The 23,038-nt window shown below is 37.5% G+C and overlaps 1 protein-coding gene across 2 annotated transcripts in view; it reads right to left on the bottom strand.

Moving 5' to 3' along the window:
* Positions 1-23,038, bottom strand: part of LOC150085638 (transforming acidic coiled-coil-containing protein 3-like) — a 292,710-nt gene that overhangs the window by 209,541 nt on the left and 60,131 nt on the right. Inside the window, exon 1 of one of the 2 annotated variants that reach the window (XM_090374149.1) lies at positions 12,872-13,019. The exons of the other annotated variant lie outside the window; for it this stretch is intronic. Within the exon in view, the coding sequence (XP_090230275.1) occupies positions 12,872-12,898 (27 nt within the window). The 5' untranslated portion in view covers positions 12,899-13,019. Of the gene's footprint in view, positions 1-12,871; positions 13,020-23,038 lie in introns of those variants that run through there. 2 annotated transcript variants of the gene reach the window in all.

Below are 23,038 nucleotides of genomic sequence, written 5' to 3'. Positions count from 1 at the left end.
GGTCAAGTTTCATTGCTGATGTTTTGAATGGCACTGGCACAGCCTTGGTCACAAGGCTGTTGTGGCCAGTGCTGTTGTCGTTTGTGTAAAAATGGTATCAATACAAGAGAAAATGCAGGCAATAGTGGGGTTTGCAGAGAACAAATCTGTTGTCAGGTTCAAAGGCAATTTAGATGTGTGTTCAACAAAAATGCAAATTACCTGATCCAAAGTATATGCAGATGGTACGGAACATTTTTTAACACCAGTATCGTGCAGAAGCAACATGGAAGTCATAAAAAAAGCATATCAGAATAGCAAGTTGAAGAGGTATGTACTGCCTTTGTTCATAGCCCGTGGAAATTATTCAAGAGTACATCAAGAGAATTGAACATGCCCCATGCAACTCTGCACAGTATCATACACAAGTGGCTACATCTGTACACCTATAAATTGCAAATGATTCAACAAATCAAGTCGAGTGACAAACCACAGCGACAAAACTTCATTATCAATATTCTTGATCACATCAACCAAAACCACGATTTTTTTTGAGTCATGTTATGTTTTCCAATGAGGAAACATTTCACTTTTTGGGAAAAAGTTAATCAACACAATATTCAAATATGGGGTTCTGAAAACCTACACTGTATCCAAGAATACATTCAAGAGAGCCTAAAAGTGAATGTGAGGTGTGATCTTATGAAGGACATGATTATCAGACTGTGTTATGATCACACTGTGTGTGTGTGATCATAATTCAGTGATCCCAAGCATAGCGATCACTGAATTATGACTACCTACCTAATTACTGTGTTGGGTTACAATAACAGCCACTATTCGCATAGGCATGACTCAAATACATGTCTATGGACGTCCATAGGGGATCTGCAGCAACGCTGACTGCAAGGCTTTCCAGTGTTAAAATAGATGACAGCTGCATGTCCATATGTTCCACTTCCCATTCCCCACAGGTGTTTGACTGGATTGAGGATTGAGATCAGGCAAATTTGGAGGCCAATCAAGATGGAAGATAACTTCAATGCATTCCACAAACAATTCGCACAGTGCGGGCACAATGACACGGCACATTATTGTTTTGGAAGATCCAGTTTCTGTCTGGAGGGGGAAAAAAATACAACACGGCAAAGTGCACAGTCTCCTAATAGCTGCTGGTAGACCTCACTAGTGAAACGTTGGACCATATGCTACGGTGTCTAACCAGCATATAGTTGGCATTAACAGTGAGAAGGCATTTCTTGAGTTGCCTGCTATGGAATCCCATCTGAGTGTGCAGCACATCATCATTCGGGATATTCTTCTGCATTCCCCATATTGTACTGAGATGTCAACTGTCTCACAGTGACCTGCCGTTGAGCCAATACAGCCAGCTGCAGCCATCGTTTACCATGAACATCCATCTTGTGTACTCCTTTACAGTTCTGTTGGCAGGAGGTGGTTTAACCTCTCAACACCATACTTTGTATACCTTAACCAAAGTAGGCCGTGAGCAATCGACAAGACATACTATTTCCTATATGGAATCACTCTTCGTTCTATACTGGAACAGATGTACAAGCTCCCACAATCATATCCTTTTGAAACTCTTTTACTATATCCCATAACTGCTACCTGATCACTTTGACTTGCACGACCAAATGCAAATTACCACTGCTCTAATGCAAAGCCATTTGGCTTTTAATGCTGCGAACTATGCGGTGGTCAAAATCCAGTGATCAGGAAGGGGGAGAGCAAGAGAGACAGCATGTGTATGTTTAAGCAAATTGCTATTTATGAAATACAGTATTCAAGTATAAAAAATAAAACTGAACTGAACTACAAGGTTAAAAACCAATTACTAAAAGCTTTTACCAAGAATTTATTAAAATTTTTGAAACTAGCAAACAGATCTCCAACTGGTTAGACATTCTCATAACCCTATTAAAAGATTTATACTAGAAATAACTGAATTTACCATTATTTAATTAAAAGTGAAATGTTCTTTATTTTCTCTTTGAGGACAATTAAAATTTAGACTGCAATAAAATTGATTTCATAATATACGTTGGTGCATTATGTAATAAACGATAAATTACTTAACATCATTTTATGAGGTGCATTCAAGTTAAAGTTGTAACAGACATATCTTGTGTCTATTACGAGAAATACAGTAATGAAAGGACTTGTTTTTAAACAGTCTTCTAAACGGAACACACATTTTTTAACATGTTAACGTTTGTCTGGTGATGTAGTTAACCCATTAGTGAATAACTGAAGCAGCTGCTTGTCGGCTGCTTCAGCAAGTCCAGAAAGAAGTATCACACAAGTGTTTCATCTTTGAAATAAATGGCATATTAGCCATTTTGTTTGAAAGTAGTGCAATATCAGGACCGCTCATTGAAGAATTGTTATTTTGGCTTTTGGGTGATTCCATGTCAAGTGGCCTAATTTTGAAGATGGTCCCTGCTCAATCATCTTCAATTTTGTTGAAACTTGGTGTAGATGTTTAAACAGGTTTTCAAAGAAGCTGTGCAAAAATTCAGTTCAAAATATAGTATGCTTGAGGCATCAGCACCTATTTTGTGGAGGTCACTTGTGTTATGCAGAGCAAATCACAAAAAATTTTCAAAGTTTTAAGTGTTACTGTTGAACAACATTGAGAGGTAGTGCACTGAAACTTGGTATACCTAATTAACTTTTTGCACAGAATGCAAAACTTTTGGTGTCCAGGCTCAAAAACCTTCACATTTTTTACAATGTGGTCCTAAAAAACTGGCACCCAAAATTTGTCGCGCCAAATTTAAGCAAGATTTTGAAAGTCATAACTTTGAAATAAAAACCTTTGGTACCTTCTTCTTTGGGCATTCCATTTAACATCTGCACGAATTCAGCCTAACTAAATATGAGCTCTTATACTTGTTTGCTGGCTGAGATATTTTCCTTCAAAGATACTCAAAATTAGAAAGTCAAAATTTGACCTATCTTTAGGGGCAAATATCTTAATGTGGGACACCTTCAATTCTCTTGTTTTTGCCACCACTGGAAAGTGCAGGTTTTAAGCAACAAGAATCATGGTTTTTCAGTTGCTACTTAAGATCTAAAAAATGGCCTTAAGCATTTTATATTTTCCACATAATACAGTCGATTCCGGTTATTTGGGTCACATCGGGACTAGTGCATTTTGGCCCGATTAAGCAGCTGCCCCAATTATCGGAGGTTTCACGGAAATGGTTAAAAATACAATGTATCCCCCCCCCCCCTTTACAATTAGTTCACTGTACAATGAAATCACGTTACGACGAACTCACTACAGCAAAGTACCGTTCACTATACGATGTGTAGTAAGCCCGGTCATTGTGATCACGTTCGTGAATTTAATTTTAATTCAATTAAACAGCGATTCTAATTATCGAAAACAGGATATTAAGCACAAATTTACTCTTTATTACCTTACCAATTAAAAAATTAAATGATACGTGAAATTCGGAAGAATATACACGTGAAAATCGGAATAATTAATACTCACTGTAATATGTACATACTAACTAAACTAGTTGACATTTCTGTTCACTGACATTTGTGGGTTGGGGTTAAAATTTAAAACACTAAAAAGATAAGCAATTAATAACAAAAAACACGGCACACACAAATTGCAAGTAACACAATATACGCCGCAAGTGAGAACGGAGTAACGAGTTACAAAACTTTAAAAATAGGAATGAAGAGAAGATTCTGAAAATTATTTTTTTTATATGATTGAAGATTCCATGGAAATGTAAACAGAATTCCAGCTGTCGGTATTATCGCAAATTCAATAAGATCGAGTTTACTATCCGTTTATGATAGATTGCACTAACAGAAAAGCCCAATAAACAGGTGACTGCTAATTGTTTTTATTGTTTTATGGCTGTGACCTCCAGAAATCCGACCGAACTACGTGGTACGGTCGGAGACAATCGCAGGATAATCTCCCCGATTAAACGGCATTTTGTCCCAATTAAGCGAAGTAAACCCCAGCTATTTTCTCGATTGGTTTCTGTTTTTTAAGATTTGCCCCAAATAAACGGCTGCCCCGATTAACCGGTGGCCCAAATAACCGGAATGCATTGTATTTGCATACTTATTTGATGGTGAAGTTTCATAAGGACCGAACTATTGCATTTACAAGAGTGAAATTTTTTGCAATTACTCTGCCCTTTGGTTTAAGGAGAAAGTATATATTGCCAATGCACAAAAAATCTGTAAATTTTACAATGGGAGTGCAAATCCCAAGAAAATAAATTCATGGTTTTCTTTAATGCAAGTTCCCAAGCCTGAAAAGTGGTCATTATTCAGGATTCCAAGCATAACGATGATGTTCTATTGGTTTCTAAGCTTGAAAGAAGTTATAATTGCAACAAAATTTATTTAAAACACAATACAAAGGGTACTAGGAAAGTTTTGCAATACAGCTTTGTTTATTTAATTTTTTCAAAGTAATTTCCTCTACATTCAATACACCTCTCCATCCTCCGAAACCAATCTTTAAACCAGTTCTGCCAAGTTTCACTAGGGAGTAAATCACACTCGTTGTCCCAAGCCCGTAGAAGGTCCTCATCACTGGAAAACCGCCTCCCTTTTAGCTTCATTTTCACATGCGGGAACAAGGTCTAGACTGTAGGGAGGGTGCTCGAGAAGTTTCAGTCCTGTCGTGGTCAAATATTCGGTGCAGGCTTTGGCACGGTGAGCTGCAGCATTATCGTGATGGAGGTACCAGGTGTCCATTCTTGACTTGGCCGCAGGTTCTTCATAGATCCAATGACTTTAGGCAGGCATTGTTCAGTATACCACTTAGCTGTGACTGTCTTCTGCGTGTCCAAAACGACACGTTCCACAATTCCACTCGATTTGAAAAATACAGCTATCATTTTCTTCTTTACAGATCGGGATTTTCTGACAATTACGGGTGTGTCGTCATCATCAAAGACCCAAACTTTGTTTTGAGCCTTGGTCGGCAGATCCTAATAGTATAGCCAAGTCTCGTCACCTGTCACGATGTTGTTCACATACCGAGATTGTCCCTTATCAAACTTTTTTAACATCTCCCGGCACCAAGTCACACGTCGTGTCATCTGCTCTTCAGTCAGTTGATGCGGCACCCAGAGAGAACAAAGTTTCTTCACGTGCAAATGATCTTGCAGAATCGAACGAATTGCTGGTGCATTTAGGCCCAAAGTATCCTCTATCTGTTGGTAGGTCACTCGCCTGTTTTCGTCAAGCATTTTCCTCACAGCAGTAACGTTTTCCTCCGTAACTGATGTTTGTGGCCTTCCCGGCCTCTCCGAATCCTCAAGAGTGAAATTTCCCCTTTGGAATTCTCTATACCACCTGAATATCGTTGTACGATGTGGACGATCATCATCTAGTGCAAGAGTCATTTCTTCTAAGCACTGGTCTATGGTTAAACCACGCACGAAATTATACCGCAAAACTGTCCTTATCTCATTTCGTGACCACGATGCCATTGCAAGCACTTTACACTCTCACTACTAATGAATAACTGAGCCCATCGACTTGGCGCGGCGGCTACTATGCACGTATGAACGTGTCTCAACATGCAGCAACAAGCAGCTTCCTGTGATTCATTGTTGCGTCATATTGCAAAACTTTCCTAGTACCCTTTGTACAACTTTAAAAAAGCAAGAGTGTGAAGATATAGAATCACTGCTTCATAATGGTTTGGAATTTTTCCTTTTTTCCCAGGTGTGGCCATGATTCCTTCTGCTTTAAATTTTCTAGCTTTCTTGACCATTCTTTCTGAGACACTAAACTCTTCCATTGTTTTCTATATGGACCAACTAACTGGAGCTAGTGTTAATATTTGAAGTAATTCTGAATGACTTGATACCATTTGGGTGGATGTTAAATGAATGTAAGACATCCTCAATAGTATTCGTGTTAGTGATACATAGAATATTGTCCAAGTATCTCCCATAATACCTCACGTGGTAAAAAAGGGTTCAATTATACATGTTCAATCGTGTATATTTGATGTCCGATTAAATTAAATTTCCGATAAGGTTCATGCACATAGGTAATCCAGAGATTTGTTTATATATTTTATGGCGTAATGTTCTAAAATTATATTCAAATAGAAGTTTAATCAACTGAAAAATTTCATTACTGGGAATTTTGGTGTGATTGATACGTATTGTGTTGTTAATCAACATGTTCCATACTATATCTAGAGTATACTCAATGTTTACATTTGTCTATAGGGATGTAACATCCCTATTTACAGCTGCAAATTACAAAATAGTGATAACCAGTTTTCCCTGGATAGTATATCCCTATATACGAACGTAAACATTGAGTATGCTCTAGATATAGTATGGGACATGTTGAGTCACAACACAATACCTATCAATCATACCAAAATTACCAAAAAAGAAATTTTTCAATTTATTAAACTCCTGATTGAAGCTAATTTTATAATATTTAGCGATAAAATATATAAACAAATCTTTGGATTACAAATGGGCCTAAACCTTCTTCATCATCATCCATTTTCAATCCACTGCAGGATGAAGGCCTCTCCGGCAACTTTCCAGTTCTTTGTGCAATGGTCATCCATTTACTACCCAAAAACTCAATGAATTTCATCTATCCATTTCCGCCTTTGTCTTCCAGGTTTCCTTCTAGCTCCTCTTGGGTAACATTCTGTTATTTTCTTAGTCCATGTGTCATCATGTCTTCGAGCTGTGTCCTGCCCAAGACCATTTTAGTTCTTTAGTTTTGATAAGGACGTCCTTTACTTGAGTTTGCTGCCTAATCCAAGTGTTTCTCTTCTTATCTAACAGTCTGATTCTTAATATAATTCATTCCATTCTTTGCTGTGTTCTCAGCTTCTCTTCCATAAGTCATGGTGGGGAGTATACGTTAGTTCAATATTTTACGTTTCAGACAAATTGAGATATTGCTCCTCAGTATGTGACTATATTTCCTGAATGCTATCAATCCAAAATTTATTCTTCTCTTTAACCCCGGGGGCTCACATCTGGTGAGTATGGGCTTGGCAAACCCAGGGTCCTGAGCTGGATATCATCATTCTTCTCTTTCTTGGTGGTTCCTTTCTACTTCTCTCTCTCTCTCTCTCTCTCTCTCTCTCTCTCTCTCTCTCTCTCTCAGGGTAACTCGGGAATTTTTTTTTTTTTTTTTTTGGCTGGTGCAGCATAAGCCTCAGGCTTCCTTGTACCATATGGCTAATAATAATAATAATAATAATTGACTTCCAGCCATTTATCATTATTACAGCTAATGACTTCTCCCAGATAAGTATATGAATCCACCTTTTCAATTACTGCTCCTTCAATGATTATATCCCTTTCTGTGGCATACTTGTTCATCATTACTTTTGTTTTAGCCATATTCATCTTTAGTCTGAAATCCTTACCAACTCTGCATAACTAATATTTTCCTCTAATTCTTTGGGATTATGGCTTAAGATCACAATGTCATGTGCAAATCGTAAATGGTTTAGGAACTCCATTCACATTGACTCCTTTCTGTGACCACTCTAATCTTCTGAAAGCTTCCTCAAGGGCAGCAATAAACAACTTCAAAGATATGTCTCCTTGTCAAACTCCTTTCTCAATTTTAAATTTGTTACTTTGTTTGTCTAATAAAGGAAGTAACATTCTCTCGGCCTGAACCTTAGTGATCACTTGTCAGAAATTTACCTTTCAACAATATTGAACATGTATATTTGAACCCTTTTTTACCAGATGTAATGTATTATGGCAGATACTTGGATGATATTCTATGTATCACTAACACGAATACTATTCAGGATATCTTACAATCATTTAATAACATCCACCTGAGACTGCGTTTCACACTTGAAAAGGAGAACTCTGAAACAAAATCATTAAATTTCTTGAATTTTACACTCATTAACAGCATTCAGTTTAATATTTATCGGAAACCGACAAATACAGGCATGTACCTTCATTACGACAGCTATTATCTGTTTGTGTACAAACAATCTGTTATGTTTAATCAATTTCTGAACGTATATAAATATTCAACATTGGAAACATTGTTAACCAATGAAATTCAAACTAACTCATAGATTTTCAAATAGAGGCTACCCTCTTCCTATCATTGATCTGATTAAAATACAAGCTAAAAATAAGTTGCAAATGAAAATCTTAATCAATAATAATAATCCTAAAAAATACTTTATTTCCTTCCCATAAACAGAGCATTGGCACAAACAACTAAATAGACTTTTCAGGGATACGGAGTTTAAAATTGTGTCTAGACCCATTTGGAAACTACAGACTGAACTAAACAATCAAAACAATACTTTTGCCATTTTCAACATAAATTATTGACATAATATACAACATTTCATAAGGAATTAAATTCATCGTACCAAGGGTCCACAAGAAGTACGATAAATATGAGAACGAGACAACATTTGGCTTTAGTGCATGCGGCTAGAGCAGGTACATCAGAATTAGCATTCCATGCCATTAATGAGAATCTTGCTTTTTTATTTGATGAATCAAAAATACTCAGTATACAGTGGAATTAGATTAAATTAATCATAATTTAATTTCATAATTAAATTAAAATTAAATTATGAAAAGAATGAATCGACTATTAAAACCATTATAAAAGATAAAGTTTGGATTGTGCAGCACGTAAAATGTTCTGTGCCAATACAGTACAATCTATGATCACACTCAAAAGAAGAGGCTTATTAATAAAAGAAATGGAAAAATTGTTGATGATTTGGATAGAAGACATTAAAGAACAACAAATGCCGATTAGTCATATGCTCACACAAGAAAAAGCCTCGAGTCTTTTTGAAGAACTAAAGTGCAAACATGGTGAGAATGTTGCTAGTGAAACATTCATTGCAAGCCAAGGATGGTTTCAAAGATTTAAGGGCCGTGCTACACTAAAACTGCAGCCATTATCAACCCACTGCAGGATGGAAACCTCCTCAACAATTCATGCCGAGGGAAATGGACCATAATCTGCCACGCTGGTCCAGTGCGGGTTGGCAGATCGACTGTATTTAGCAGTCAGGGGCTTGAACCCTGGTCTACTCAAAGAGTGTGTGCTACTGCACTGCCGCTCCTGACCACTCGGCTAACATCAAAGTTACAGGTGAGGCTGCTTGTGCAGACATAGTAGTAGCTACACTACGAAGTTCCCCAAGACTTTGGCAGAAATTATCAAAAACGAGGATTACCTACTACAACAGGTCTTCAATGTAGACAAGCCTGGTTCACATTGGGAAAAAATTCCAGATCGTTCTTACACATTGCAAGAAGAAAAAACTATGTCAGGATTTAGGTATCAAAGGGCAGAGTAACCCTTATTTTTGGTGTAAATGCTGTTGGAGGTTGCAAAATAAAACCAATGTTAGTTTACCATAGCAAAAATCTAAGGGCCTTCAAAAAAATTTCTAAGGCATTGCTACTTGTTGTGTGAAAGTCCAATCAAAAGCATGGGTGACAAGAAATTTTTCAGAGCTGGTTTCTCCATCATTTTGTGCAAGAAGTTAAAAAATATTGCCAAAAAAAAACAACCTACCATTTAAGATATTACTGCTAGCTGGTAATGCACCTGGTCACCAAATAACTATGTGTGACTATCACGAAAACATAACAGGTGTATTTTTGCCTGCAAATACAACTTCCCTCATTCAACCCATGGATCAGGGTCTAATACAGACATTCAAAAAGTATTATCTATGAACAACATTTGGACAGGCAGTAAGGGCCACTGAAGGACAGAATGCTAGATCACTGAAGCAGTTCTGGAAAGGATTCGACATTTACAAAGCTGTTAAAAACATATGTTGCCTGGAGTGAAATTACAGTATCAACCATGAATGCCATCTGGAAGAAAATCCCCCCCATTCCCAGTTTGTTCAAGATGCTTTGCAAAGTGAAGAAAATGAAGATGTAATTAGAGGTAAATTACTTCACTGAATTATTGCGAAGTCAAAGAAAGGAATTAAGCAATGAATATTTAATGGAGCTTGATGATCATAAAAATGAAGACGAGGTTTCGGAGGATGTACAAGAAGTTGAACCATGAAAATGATTTGATACTAAGGAAATGGCAAAATGCTTTAAAATGATCAACGAGGGACCAGCTGGCTTAAAAGCTCAGGATCCAGACACCGAACGATTTGAAAAAGTGATTGAAGCAATTGCATGTTACCAACTGATTTACAACAAAAAAAAAAAAAAAAAAAAAAAGAGCTACAGTGCAGACATCATTGGATATGTACTTCAAGACACATCAAAATCTCCGGAGTCTGAGAACATAATAATAAACAATTAGAATGGGTATTTTCAACTATGTTTTTATATTTATATACAAGTATGTACTCGATAGGATACTGAATAGTTTTATTTCCAAAAAGTTTTCCCAAATATTAGTTGATTTTCTTGAATTTTCCTTTCAAACGAATATACATCATATTTAGGCACTATTCGACTTACGTGGTTTCTCAACTTGCGCAGAAATCGCTGGAACGAATTAATCGCGTAAGTCGAGGACTTACTGTGTGTGTGTATATATATATATATATATATTTCAAATTGTGATTACCGACTGTATTTTTATTATTTTTTTTGTTTCCTTTTCTTGTGGGTTTTTTTTTTTTTTTTGAAAAGGGAAAAGGTTTTGGTTCTAAAAATTGTTTCGGGAGGTCCCAAAGGTTTGGCTTGTTCTGTTAATTTTTTTTTTTTTTTTAAATCACAGATTTTGATTTAATTAATTCTTACAATTCAAATTTGCAAAATGGTTCTGCAACCAAAAGAGGTTTGAAAAGCAGTGTTTTAATCAATGTTTTATTTTCTAATTGCATAATTATAACAAATTCCTATCGACAAAAGATAATCACCTCTTCCAATAAAAAAAATGTACAGTTGTACCCCGTATCTGCTGATTCAGTTACCCGGGGTTAACTATGGAAAAAAAACGAAAGAACTCAACTTACAACTCGCATGTGCAATATGATGCTTTCCTTTATTTTTTACAATGTTGCATATGGTTTGGTCACCAACATTATAATGGTTCTTTAGAGATTTAACAGATGCACCGTTTTCAAACTTTTGAATAATTTCAAGTTTTTGTTTAATTTGAAAGCACAGGAAATCATATATGGTGAGTATGGGCTTGACACACCCAGGGTCCTGAGCTGGATATCATCATTCCTCTCTTTCTTGATTATTCCCTTCTATTTCTCTCTCTCTCTCAGGGGTAACTTAGAAATTTTTTTTTTTTTTTTTTTTTTTCGGCTGGTGCAGCAAAAGCCTCAGGCTTCCTTGCACCATATGGCTAATTATAATGATAACTCTTGCGTTGGCCGTTCGTTTTCGCGATTTCTAAACAAAAAAAAAAAAATTCCGACATCCCTGACATAAAAAACGAAACAAAATTTGTCCTTTTGCGGTACGACGGGACACAACAATCGACTCGACACACTAAATCAAACTAAACATTTGGTCTTTTTTTTTTTTTTTTTCAGAGGTAGGTATGAAGACAGCAGGGGTTTGCAAGATAATAGGTAAACTAATCTCCCAATGACGACTTATAACGCCGGTTCTTGGCGCTTAATTCTCAGTCTCTTTATGTACCGTGTCCGTTAATTATGGACGTTGGCGATCATGGTCTTCCGCATCTCTCGATATTTTGCTGTTCTCAGCAGGTATAGACTTCGTACATTCATCTGACCAACTGTATGAATGTACGAAGTCTAGACCTACTGAGAACAGCAAAAGATCGAGAGATGTTGAAGACCATGATCGCCAACGTCCGACACGGTACATGGAGAGAATTAAGTGACAAGAACCGCTTAATTCTCTCATTTATTTTGCAAGTCGCTTAATTACGACTTGCAAAATATCTGTTTATACCTATTCTGGTTATTACTAGAATTTGATGATTTCTGGTTGATTTTTTTTTTTTTTTAATTTGGAGTCTTGAAGTGTCCCGGTTAATCCAATCCCTAAAATCGAGAGTCTGCTGTACTTTATTATTACCGTATTTAATGTTGGTAATGTCTTACTGTGCGTTTAATTTATGAATTAAACTTTATTATACGTATGTATGTACAAGAAAATCACGTTATATGTGGGGTCAGGTGTTCGCTTATATCCGCGGTTTCAGCCATCCACGGTAGGTCTTGGAACGTATCCCCCGCGGATACGGGGGGTCTTACTGTAATAAACAACAAGACTTAATATTTCAAGTCAATACTAGATATTTTAGATTATTCTTGGCTCTAGAGTAATGTCTACGTCGGAAGTAAACGGTAAGGAGGAGGGAATATTAACTGGTAACTCCAACACAAACGTAAGCCAATTCAAAATGGAGGTTTCAGGTACAAGCCATTTTAATTAAAAATGACTAGGGAAATTTCTAGTTTTAAAATCAGTTCACGAAATTCAGAATAGTGAACGAATTCCACTGGCGCCTCAGAGTGGCCTGAATTTAACTGTTAACCCAATAACGAATGAAATAATTCAAAAAAAAAAAAAAAAAAAAAAAAAGAGGAGGGGGGCTTAAAGTAATATACACACGAGAAGTCTCACTGCAAGCGCAACACAAACCACCCACGTGCTTGTATGGCCACATGCTTTTATCTATTCAAATCAATTACGTCAAACTGCAAGATACTGTGAATAACCTCAAAGATATTGGAAAATACACACATAATATTCCAAAAGCCTCGGATGAACATAAATAAATCGATTCAATGCAGGGCATGAGATCACCACAAACATGCTTCTCTCACATCATTTTATCCACACGGCACTGCTTCACAGTTAGTGTGTAAGGGAATTTTTAAGGAAATCCAACTGAACTGTAAGTTACTTGCCTGACTAGACGTGTTAACCAACCTCATACTAGGTCATCATTAATAATTTGAACGCTAACACGTAACTCCAATTTCTTTACGACTAGATATATATTGTATAACCAACTGTATTCTACTACGGTTTTCCGTTCCTTAGTAACCGACAACAGCGCTGTCTGACGGTAACACCTACAGATCATTGCATAGCCCACTCCTCCCTTGTGTCCTCCGTACTACCAAATGTGGCAAGGGTGATAGATATATTTCCTCATTTTGATAGGTGTAAATAATGCAAAACATTGCACCTATCACCAGCCTTCCTGGTCTGTAATAAACATTTATATAGACAATTAACAATGAAAAAAATATGTAAATAATCCTTACAAACCTGAAGAGAAAATAATAAAGCCAAACCAGCTTCCTAAATAAATAATCCAAAAATTATGGAGATGAGTAATTACTAGCAAAGTGGATGTATTAACATTTTTTCTTTTGTAGGCAAATTTCAAGTCAGATGCAACTATCCAAAAAAAACCAAACTAGTTGATTACTAGTTTTTTTTTTTTTGTTTTTTTTGTATTATCTTTGGTAATAGTGGAAGGGGATGCACAGGGAATAATAGTGACATTTTTGGGGCAACATCCCAGACCTACAATCCCATATAACGGCTAATAAGACCACTATTTCAGCTTATTAACAATTATTCAAAAAAAAAAAAAAGATTTATGAAAAATTTCAAGGACATTTGATTTCTTATATGAAGCCAGTGAAACAGCTGGAAATAAGGAAATAAGGGATTGTTCACACATGATATAATCAGAGGCCTGCCTATAAAATTTGATAATGATATAATGTTTGATTAATTCTGGGCAAGCAAAAAAGAGGAATATGTGTGAAAGTGCGGAATATTATTTATTCCTCATTGATAGTTATTTTACTATTTCCTCCATTGAAGGGGATTTAAATTTCTGCCAACTGTCCTTACCTGAACTCTTTGTAAAGCAATGGAGAAATTCATTAATTGCTAGCCTTTACATTACCTTGAAATCTTCCAACTCATTAATTATCATCTAATAAGGACTACCATAGCTGAGCGGTAAGACACGAGGGTGCATATGTACACATGCTTCAAGCCCATGACTGATAAATATGGTGCTGTTTCTTATATTCTCTCTAGCTTGTGAACTCCTCTGACAGCATGGTCATCCCAGAGCATAAACAGAAAATTTATTTTGTTTTAATAACCCAAGAAGGGCATTCAGCAGATCTTGAAACAAAAGCTGTTCCTTGGATCATTAAGTGGTTTAACAGTTTACAAGACAATAAAAATTTAATCACAATTCACATTTCTTTGTTTGTAATTGACTAACTATCATGAAAATGTATTCCACCAATATTATCTACAGGTGATACCATGTCCTTTGTCACTTCTCTAGTCCAATTGCAATTGTTCTAGACATTTCTATGATTTTTCAATTGGATCTGCCATAAAGCCCATGTATGCATATTTCTATCACCTGATTTTTTGCAGCAACTGAGTAACTAGTTTCTTTCTGAGAGCTCCCTATGTATTGGTAGATGACTCTGTTCTCTAATATCAATGCATTTTTTCTGATACTAGAATACTATGGATTCCAATATTTATTGCCTTAAAGAAAAAAGTTCTGTTCTTTCACCTGTGTATATATTAACAACACCACTGTTTGTTTGTTATTTGGTTTTTAAGAGCATTAGCAACTAAAGCCATATTGCTCCGGGAATATGCAGTGGTCATTACCTGACCTTTCTGCATCCTCCGTATTTGGTGGTGATGGGCTCGAACCCAGTCTAATCAAGAATCCGCCCTGCCATGGAATATTGTTCCCACATCTGGGGTGGTGCCCCCAAAACCTCTCTCAGACTTCTTGATTCCATTCAGAAGAGGGCAGTTAGGTTAATTAATGATTCATCTTTGACAAAGTCTCTCCACTTGCTGTCTCATAGAAGTAGTGTTTCTGCTGCATGCCTCTTCTACAGATACTTCCGTGGGCACTGTTCTTCTGAATTGGCTTCTATAATTCCTGCTCTCTCTTTCAAAACAGTCTGAACAGCCAACTTCCATTTACTGTCCAACTCTAAACTCACAGAACGAACTTTTCATCTTCCTCGTTTATTCATTAAACTGCCATTTTCTGGAACAACCTTCCTTCATACGTATTTTCTGAAAATTACAGTCTACAGAAGTTCAAGTCCAATGTCAACAAATATCTTCTTTCGTCTTCTCAACCTCCAACCCAAGCACAGTACTAAGTACTATAGGTTCTAATATCTCTTGTGTTTGGGGTTTACATAAAAAAAAACAAAAAAAAAAAAAAAACGAGCTGGCTAAAGGCAAACTTCCACATATCTATCCTACAACTGTATTTTTTCAATTTGAATTTATAGTCTAGAGCTAGGAGCCAAGAGGAAGAATCCCATCAGCATTGCGCATGCTCAAACCATTCAAGGCTTTATACACTCAATCAGATCACCACGCACATGATCTGATTTTGCAGATTACAGTGTCTCCAGACACTGTAATCTGCAAAACTTAAGCCTTTCTTTGTAAGAGCAACCCTTCGTTCCATTCACTAATCTTGTTGCCCTTCTCTGTACTAGAACCAACAGCTCTACATCCAGTTCTCCAAGCATGTAGACAGGCTGAAAGGAAGGCCCATGGTGTCATATTGATGATTTATTAAACATTTGCTAGTAGAGATAAGGATATCATAATTCCATTATATAATGCTATTGTTAGACCACACTTGGAATACTGTGTTCAAGTACAGAGACCACACCTAAAAAAAAAAAAAAGACATTGTGCTTCTTGAAAGGGTCCAAAGACAGGTAACTTGCCTGGTGAGATTGACAAAAGGGCACCAATATGAGGAAAGACTTTGAATATGTGGGTTGCACAGCTTGGAAACTAGGGACCTTAGAGATGACTTGATTGAGGTGTTTAAGGCTCTTAGAGGCAAAAGTAAAATGAATGAAGGTGAAATTTTCATGGTTATAAATGTTTCTAGAGTTAGGAGCCATAAATTCAAGTTACATTTAATTTGAATTTATGGCCCCTGGATTTCGGAAGTTTTATTTTAGCCAGCGAGTTATAAATTACTGGAATAAGTACCTACATGGGTGATACAGGCCAACAGTTTGGGGAAATTCAAAGGACAGCTGGATAATTATCTATGGGAGGAGGGAAATGCATAGGTTCTCTATTTCCTTTTCTTTTATTATTTATTTAATTTAATTTTTTTATTATTATTACATTACTTTTTTTTTTCTTTTATTTTTTTGGCTGGTGCAGCACAAGGCTTCCTCATCAACTGGTGCAATACCACCACTTTACTTATTGGAGGCTTGAAGTGGTGGAACCCATGTTTAGTCTCCAGAGCAAAGTTACAGGAAACCTTCTCCGATCTCATCCACCATGCAGTATGATTGATGTCTTTTAGGGCAAGGTCCAATCTTCCTTACATTTCGACGGTACAGCTCTAAAACGGTGTTCACAGGCCGGCCAATAGATAGCCCACTGGACCGAAACTATTGGTAACTCTCCCAGAGGCTTCCGGATCAGCTACTGTATAATCTTGCTGCCTCTACTCTGCCTGGAGGTGACTGGAGGGAATCCAAGTAGTGTGTTGAGGCCTCGTTATGCCAAGGAGCCAGGTATATTCTTATCATGTACAACATATCCAAAAATTTCATTACTTCATACAATGTCCCCCCCCCCCACCTTTTCTTACTACTGAATACACCACAATTGTCAAACTAATAGAACAAACTTATCTGGAAAAGATCTAAAGCTCTCAAACACTTCCTCTTTAATTTCACAAATATACCTGGTCTCAGTTCTAATCAACTTGATGTCCTTTTCCACTTACAGTCTGCCAAACCCCATGTACTTTTTTCTGAGAGAATCCCAATTATCAGTTGATTCAACACAGCTCATCTCAGTGGTCCGATTTATTCGCTGTATGATTCCTTTCGCTTCAACGGTGGTACTTATGCATATCTCCATTCTGACATTCCCTGTTAGAGACTTAGTAATTTGGAATCTCTTCTTTTCAATCTCCTCTGGCTTAAAATCTCTCTACCACATACATCTGTTGCCTCTATTGTTCTCCCAATTCCACTAATCACTTGGAACTCTGACTTCCTCTCTTTGAAACTTGATTTTCTCCGGTCCAACTTTCCTAACAGCGAGGTAATTTTTCTTGGTGATTTTAACGTTTACAACTCCAGCTGGCTTCTGTTTTTTAGTTACATGGACCCAGCTAGCTTTTGCAATCACTAATGACTTAACACAGATTGTTCATTTACCTACCAGAATACTGGACAATCCTAACCGTACAGCCAACATGTTTGACCTTTTTTCTCACAAACGACCCTTCTAAGTACATGGTCAAGGTGAGTGGTCCCCCTAAGTGCCTCAGATCACAAATTGGTGATGGTCTCTTTTCCAATGGAGCCTTTCTCTGGTGGCCATTCTCAACCTTGTGTCGTTTGACATTACAAGAATGCAAAATGGGTTGATACAAGATTTCTTTCTTTTTCTTTTCCTTGGTTGGATTACTGTTTCAAAACGTCTGATATCAACATTTGCTCAGATAGTGTCAGTGAAATTGTTCTTTTATTCCACACTCCACCTTAAAATCTCGTCCTTTATTTAAACTTTGGATTTCCAATAAATGTGCTAAGTAAGGCTGTTCAAGAGAAGAATGTTTCATATAGTAATTGGCTTGTTTCCAAATCACCAGGTTCATTTTCTGCCTACACCAAAGCTGACAACAATTGTAGAGCAGTTATTAATCAGTCCAAACTAGATTTTGAACAAGCTAAGAGTAGTAAATTTGCTTCTTGTTCAAATGGTAGCTAAGCATTGTAATAGTAATTGCCATACATATAGTGCAAGGAAGCCACAGGCTTTTGCTGCACTGGCAAAAAAAAAAAAACTACTAAATAGATAAGAAAACACAAATTATATGCTTCCTTCCTCACACAGGTGTTCAAAGGTCACACAGTTGACCTTTGAATTTATTCAAACTGTCAACCTCAACTACCTGTGATGGCAATTTGTTCCAACAACTCACTGGCTAAAAGAAAATTTCCTACAATCTAATGTAAACCTCAAGCCCTGTAATTTGAATTAATGACCCCTAGTTCTGGAATTCTTTAGAACAGTGAGCATTCCACCTTCATTTATTTTACTAATCCCTCTCATAGCCTTGTAAACCTCAATCAGATCACCTCAGAGGTGCCTAGTTGCCAAGCTCTGAAGCCAACATAATCAGTCTTTCATCATATGGTCATCCTTCTGCCAATCTCACCATTCGAGTTGCCCGTCTTTGGAAACTATCAAAAAGTTCGATGTATTTTTTCAGATGATGTCTCCATATACTTGAACACAGTATTCCCAATGTGATCTTACAGTTGCCTTATACAGTGGGATTACGATCCCCCTATCTCTACAGGATAGTATTTGATGAATCATCAATAGAACACCATGGGTTTCCTGGCTGCCTGTTTACACTGTTCAGAAAACTTCATATCTGCTTGTATTGTAACTCCCAGTTCCCTTTCCTCCCCCTCTGGTTTTAATTAAACCGCACCAAGTTTATAATTTATTTGTAAGCTGCTATTCCTCAAGTGTAAGCATTGCATTTAGCTGCACTAAAACATAGCTGCCCTCTGACCATCTTTGAAGTGTGCTCAAGTCATACCGAAGGAGTGCTGCTTGGCACTGATCATTAACAACACTGCCAATCTTTATGTCATCTGCAAATTTTGACTTCACGCCTTCTATCCCTTCATCGATGTCATTTATGAAATGAGAAATAACAGTGGTCCAAGAAGTGATCCTTGAGGGCCCCACTCCTGAAGTTACACCAATCTGAACAATATCCATTAATCACAACCCTGTCTTCTGCCCTGCAGCCATGTAGCAATCCATCTTAGAATCTTACTAGTAATCCCAAACTGTTAAAGCTTATACTATACTAAAATTATTCCCTAAATCCAGATAAGTAACTCTGTCAAAACAGCCTACTAAGTTACTAAGCATTTACTCTAAACAAAGCCTTGTTGTGTGTCCTTCAGAATGCCATATCTCTCTAAATGTCCCTGGATTGCACTCTTAATCACTGCCTCTAAGATTTTTCTTACCACCATAACTAAATTGTGTGTAGTTATCAACTTCACTCCTAGAACCACTTTTATGTATTGATGATATATTGGCACTTCTCCAATCCAAAGGAATTTCCACCGAGTCCAAAGATGCCCTTGTCACCTCCCTCAAAACTAGCGGTTATATGCCATCAACTCCGGAAGCCTTACTTCCCTTTATGCTCAAAAGTTTTTCTAATAAACAATCACCTATAATTACAACATCAATAACTTCATATGGCTCCATCTCACTTGCAGAGCCTCTTCTCAGCATGAAAAGTCTTTCGTCAGTAAAGAGATTCAGCGTTCTTCCCAGGACCTATCAAATGGGTGCACCACCCAGTGAATTTAACTGACCACCTGGGTAAAATTTAAGCAATTCTCGAAGTACCATGCGGTACTGTGAGAATTGCTTAAACTGCGGTACTGATCAGTGAGCAGTACCGCATGGTACTGCTCACTGATCTTGATCAATATTAATTTGAACATACTATGTGATCGAGATCAATGTGACAGGAGCATATAATGTTAAATTATGTAATTAGTAGTAGTAGTAGTAGTGGCATGTGATGCAAGAAAGCAAACGTATGAGCTTATGCAGCATCAGCCAAACAAAAAAAAAATCACACCATTCCCTCCAAATGCCTGTCCAGTTCCTCCTTAAATTTATTCAACTTATCAACTTCCACAACGACAGATGGAAGTTTGTTCCAGCAATTAACCACCCGCTGGCTAAAGGCAAATATCCGCACATCTATTCTACATCTGTCTTTTCTTAATTTGAATTTATGCCCCCTTAGGTTCGTAATCTGAACAAGTGGAAGGATCCCATCAGAATTCAGTGTGCTCAACCCATTCAAGGCCTTGTATACCTCAATCAGATCACCGCGCAGGTGCCTAGTCTCCAGCCACTGCAATTTGCAGAACTTAAGCCTCTCTTGGTAAGAGGATCCCTTGATTCCCCTCACCAATCGTGTTGCCCTTCTCTGTACACGCTCAAGTAAATCTACATCCTTCCTAAAATGAGGCCTCCAGACCTGTACGCAGTACTCAAGGCGTGGCCTGACCATTGCCTTATACAGAGGGATAATCACCTCCTTTTCCCTGCTAGCAAAATTCCTATATATTATTGACAAAACCCCATGACCTGCCCTGGCAGCCTGTCTACACTGCTCAGAGAACTTCATATCTAACTGCACAATTACTCCCAGGTCTTTTTCATTTTCTACCACCTTAAATGTAGTACCACACAGTTGGTACGTTTCTCTGGGGTTACTTCTACCCATATGCAGTACTTTGCATTTGTCTAGGTTAAACTTCAGTTGCCACTTCTTAGCCCATCTGCCCAAATTATCAAGATCCTGTTGCAGTAGCACACTGCCATTACTGTCATTAACAGTAATGGCAGTGTGCTATTACTGTCATTAACAACCCTGCCAACCTTTGTATCATCTGCAAACTTCGACATTAAGTCTGATATACCTTCATCAATATCATTGATAAATATACAAAACAACAGTGGACCTAACACCGAACCCTGTGGGACTCCACTAATAACATTAGTCCAAGAAGAGCAGCACCCATTGATTACCACCCTCTGTCTTCTCCCACTTCACCATCCTTTTATCCATTGTAGCAACTTACCCTTAATACCATTCTGCTCCAATTTGTACAATAGTCTTCCATGCGCAACAGTGTCAAAAGCTTTCCTGAAATCCAAATATATGATATCAAAATTATTTGTTGCATCCAGTTCCTTTGTAACCACATCATAATATCCTATCAAATTTGTCAGACAAGACTTTCCCATGCTGTGTCTGAATTATTGCTGCAGTCTTGTCTAGATGATCCTGCAATGCATCTGTAACCAGCGACTCCATTATTTTACCCGGAACAGAAGTTAAACTAACTGGTCTGTAATTACTCGTGTCACCCTTCGATCCCCCTTTGTGAATTGGGGATACATTTGCACATCTTCAGTCAGTGGGAACCTCCCCTGAGTCCAAGGATGCTCTCATAATTATGGCTAAGGGTTTGCTTAGTTGCTTTGCCGCCTCCTTTAATATAACTGGATAGATCCCATCCACTCCAGGTGCTTTTCTTACGTTTAACTTCAACAATTTCTCTTCCACTTTGCTCTTAGTTATTACAAGATCATTAAGCACCCTGCTACAATTTGATAACCTTCTGCCATTTTCAAACCTTAATAACTCCTCATGTGTGAATGTAGATGCAAAATACTCATTCAGTTTGTTTGCTATCTGAGCAGGATCATCAACGGTTGAACCATCGATGTCAAGTGGACCAATCAGATTCATCCCCTTCCTTTTAGAGTTTATATAAGTAAAGAAATCTTTGCTGTTTTTCTTAGCATCTTTTGCCAAGGATTTCTCATAATCTGCCTTTGCCCTCCGAACCTCTTTTGTGACCTGATTACAGATTAACTTATATCTGCCATACGCTTCTGAGTCGCTTGATAATTTATATGCATCCCATGCATTTTTCTTCTCTGCTACGAGTCTCATTAGTTCATTTAACAATCATTTAGGCCTAAATCTTGAACAATATTTCTTAATAGGTATGAAACTTTTAGTAGCCTCCATGATTAATTCCTTGAATGCTTCCCACTTAAAATATACTGTTGGTAACATCGTCAGTTGATCCCACTGTACAGAATTTAAAAACTGTCGGAGACCATTGTACTCGCCTTTACGGAAGCAAAAACCCTTTCCTTTGCTCCTGATGGTAATTAAATCTTTAAGTAAATCCCACGTCAGTACACTGTGATCACTGACACCTAGTGGTTCTTTTATCTGCAAATTCCTAATACACGAATGATCACTGCTGATAACCAGATCAAGAGTATTACTTTCTCTGGTTGCCTCTCGAACATGCTGCTGCAGAAAACAATCATCCAATAAATCCACAAAAGTCTGACTAGTGTGTGAGTGCCCAACCCACAAGTTCCAGTCAATATCTGGGAAGTTAAAATCCCCCATTATAAGACATTCCGATTTACTAGCCCACTCTATTTCTCTGTACAATTCTTCATTGTACTCATTCGAGTCATTAGGCCTATAACACACTCCTACTCTAATTTTTGCTTTCGCAGTGCTTATGTCACACCAAACTGACTCAACAGTGCACTGTTCATCTATATCAACTGGATGCACTTCTTTTGATTTTATGTTTTTCTTTATTAACAGCATAACACCTCCTCCCTTCCTATCCTGTCTATCCTTTCTGTACACATTGTACTCCCAAATTCCAGTTCGGCATTCCTTATATCTGTGTGACACCCTCTCTGATATCCCAACAATATCCGCCTTTGATGTCTTGACCAACACTTCAAATTCATCAAATTTATTTACTATACTTCTAGCATTGGTATACATGCACCTATTCCTATTCCCAGACACTCTAACACATCCCATATACCCACCTGTTTCACAATGACTGACATCCGTCCCTGAAACCCCCAACATCCCTTGTTCCAGGTCGCTACTTATTCTAATAGAAGTTGTGCAAGAATCACCTTCACCTCTGCCTACGGCTACTGTTAAACTATTAGTCCTTGTATCCCCCCAAGCTATCAGTTTTCCGACCCACCTAACACTGCCTCGATAGCATCAGCAAATATTCTTGCACACTTTCTATTTAAGTGTATCCCATCCCTGTAGTTAATTTTTGCTCTGGATCACCTAAGTCACATTTATAAATAACAGAAAATTTTATAATATATTTCAAAGTATTACACTTTTCCACCCAGCTACTTCATAATGCCACCTGGCTGGCAAAATTTTCTGGGGAGAATACTGAGATTCAAAGTACCTGTTCAAGTCATCACAACATCAGTTGGGTTGTCTAAGATTTTCTCACAACAAGTGCACAAGGGTCCAATCTGATTCGCTTTTTTCTTCCATATATTTGCATCAAAAATTCTTTGTCCCCCATTCTTTACTCTCTTAGCCAATGCTTTCTCATATGCAGCCTTGGCCTCCC

Source organism: Mastigoproctus giganteus, chromosome 5 (genome assembly GCF_048544385.1).
Source record: "Mastigoproctus giganteus isolate SK-2022 chromosome 5, ASM4854438v1, whole genome shotgun sequence".
Lineage (NCBI taxonomy): Eukaryota > Metazoa > Arthropoda > Arachnida > Uropygi > Thelyphonidae > Mastigoproctus > Mastigoproctus giganteus.
This window is presented reverse-complemented; position numbering and strand designations above follow the sequence as displayed.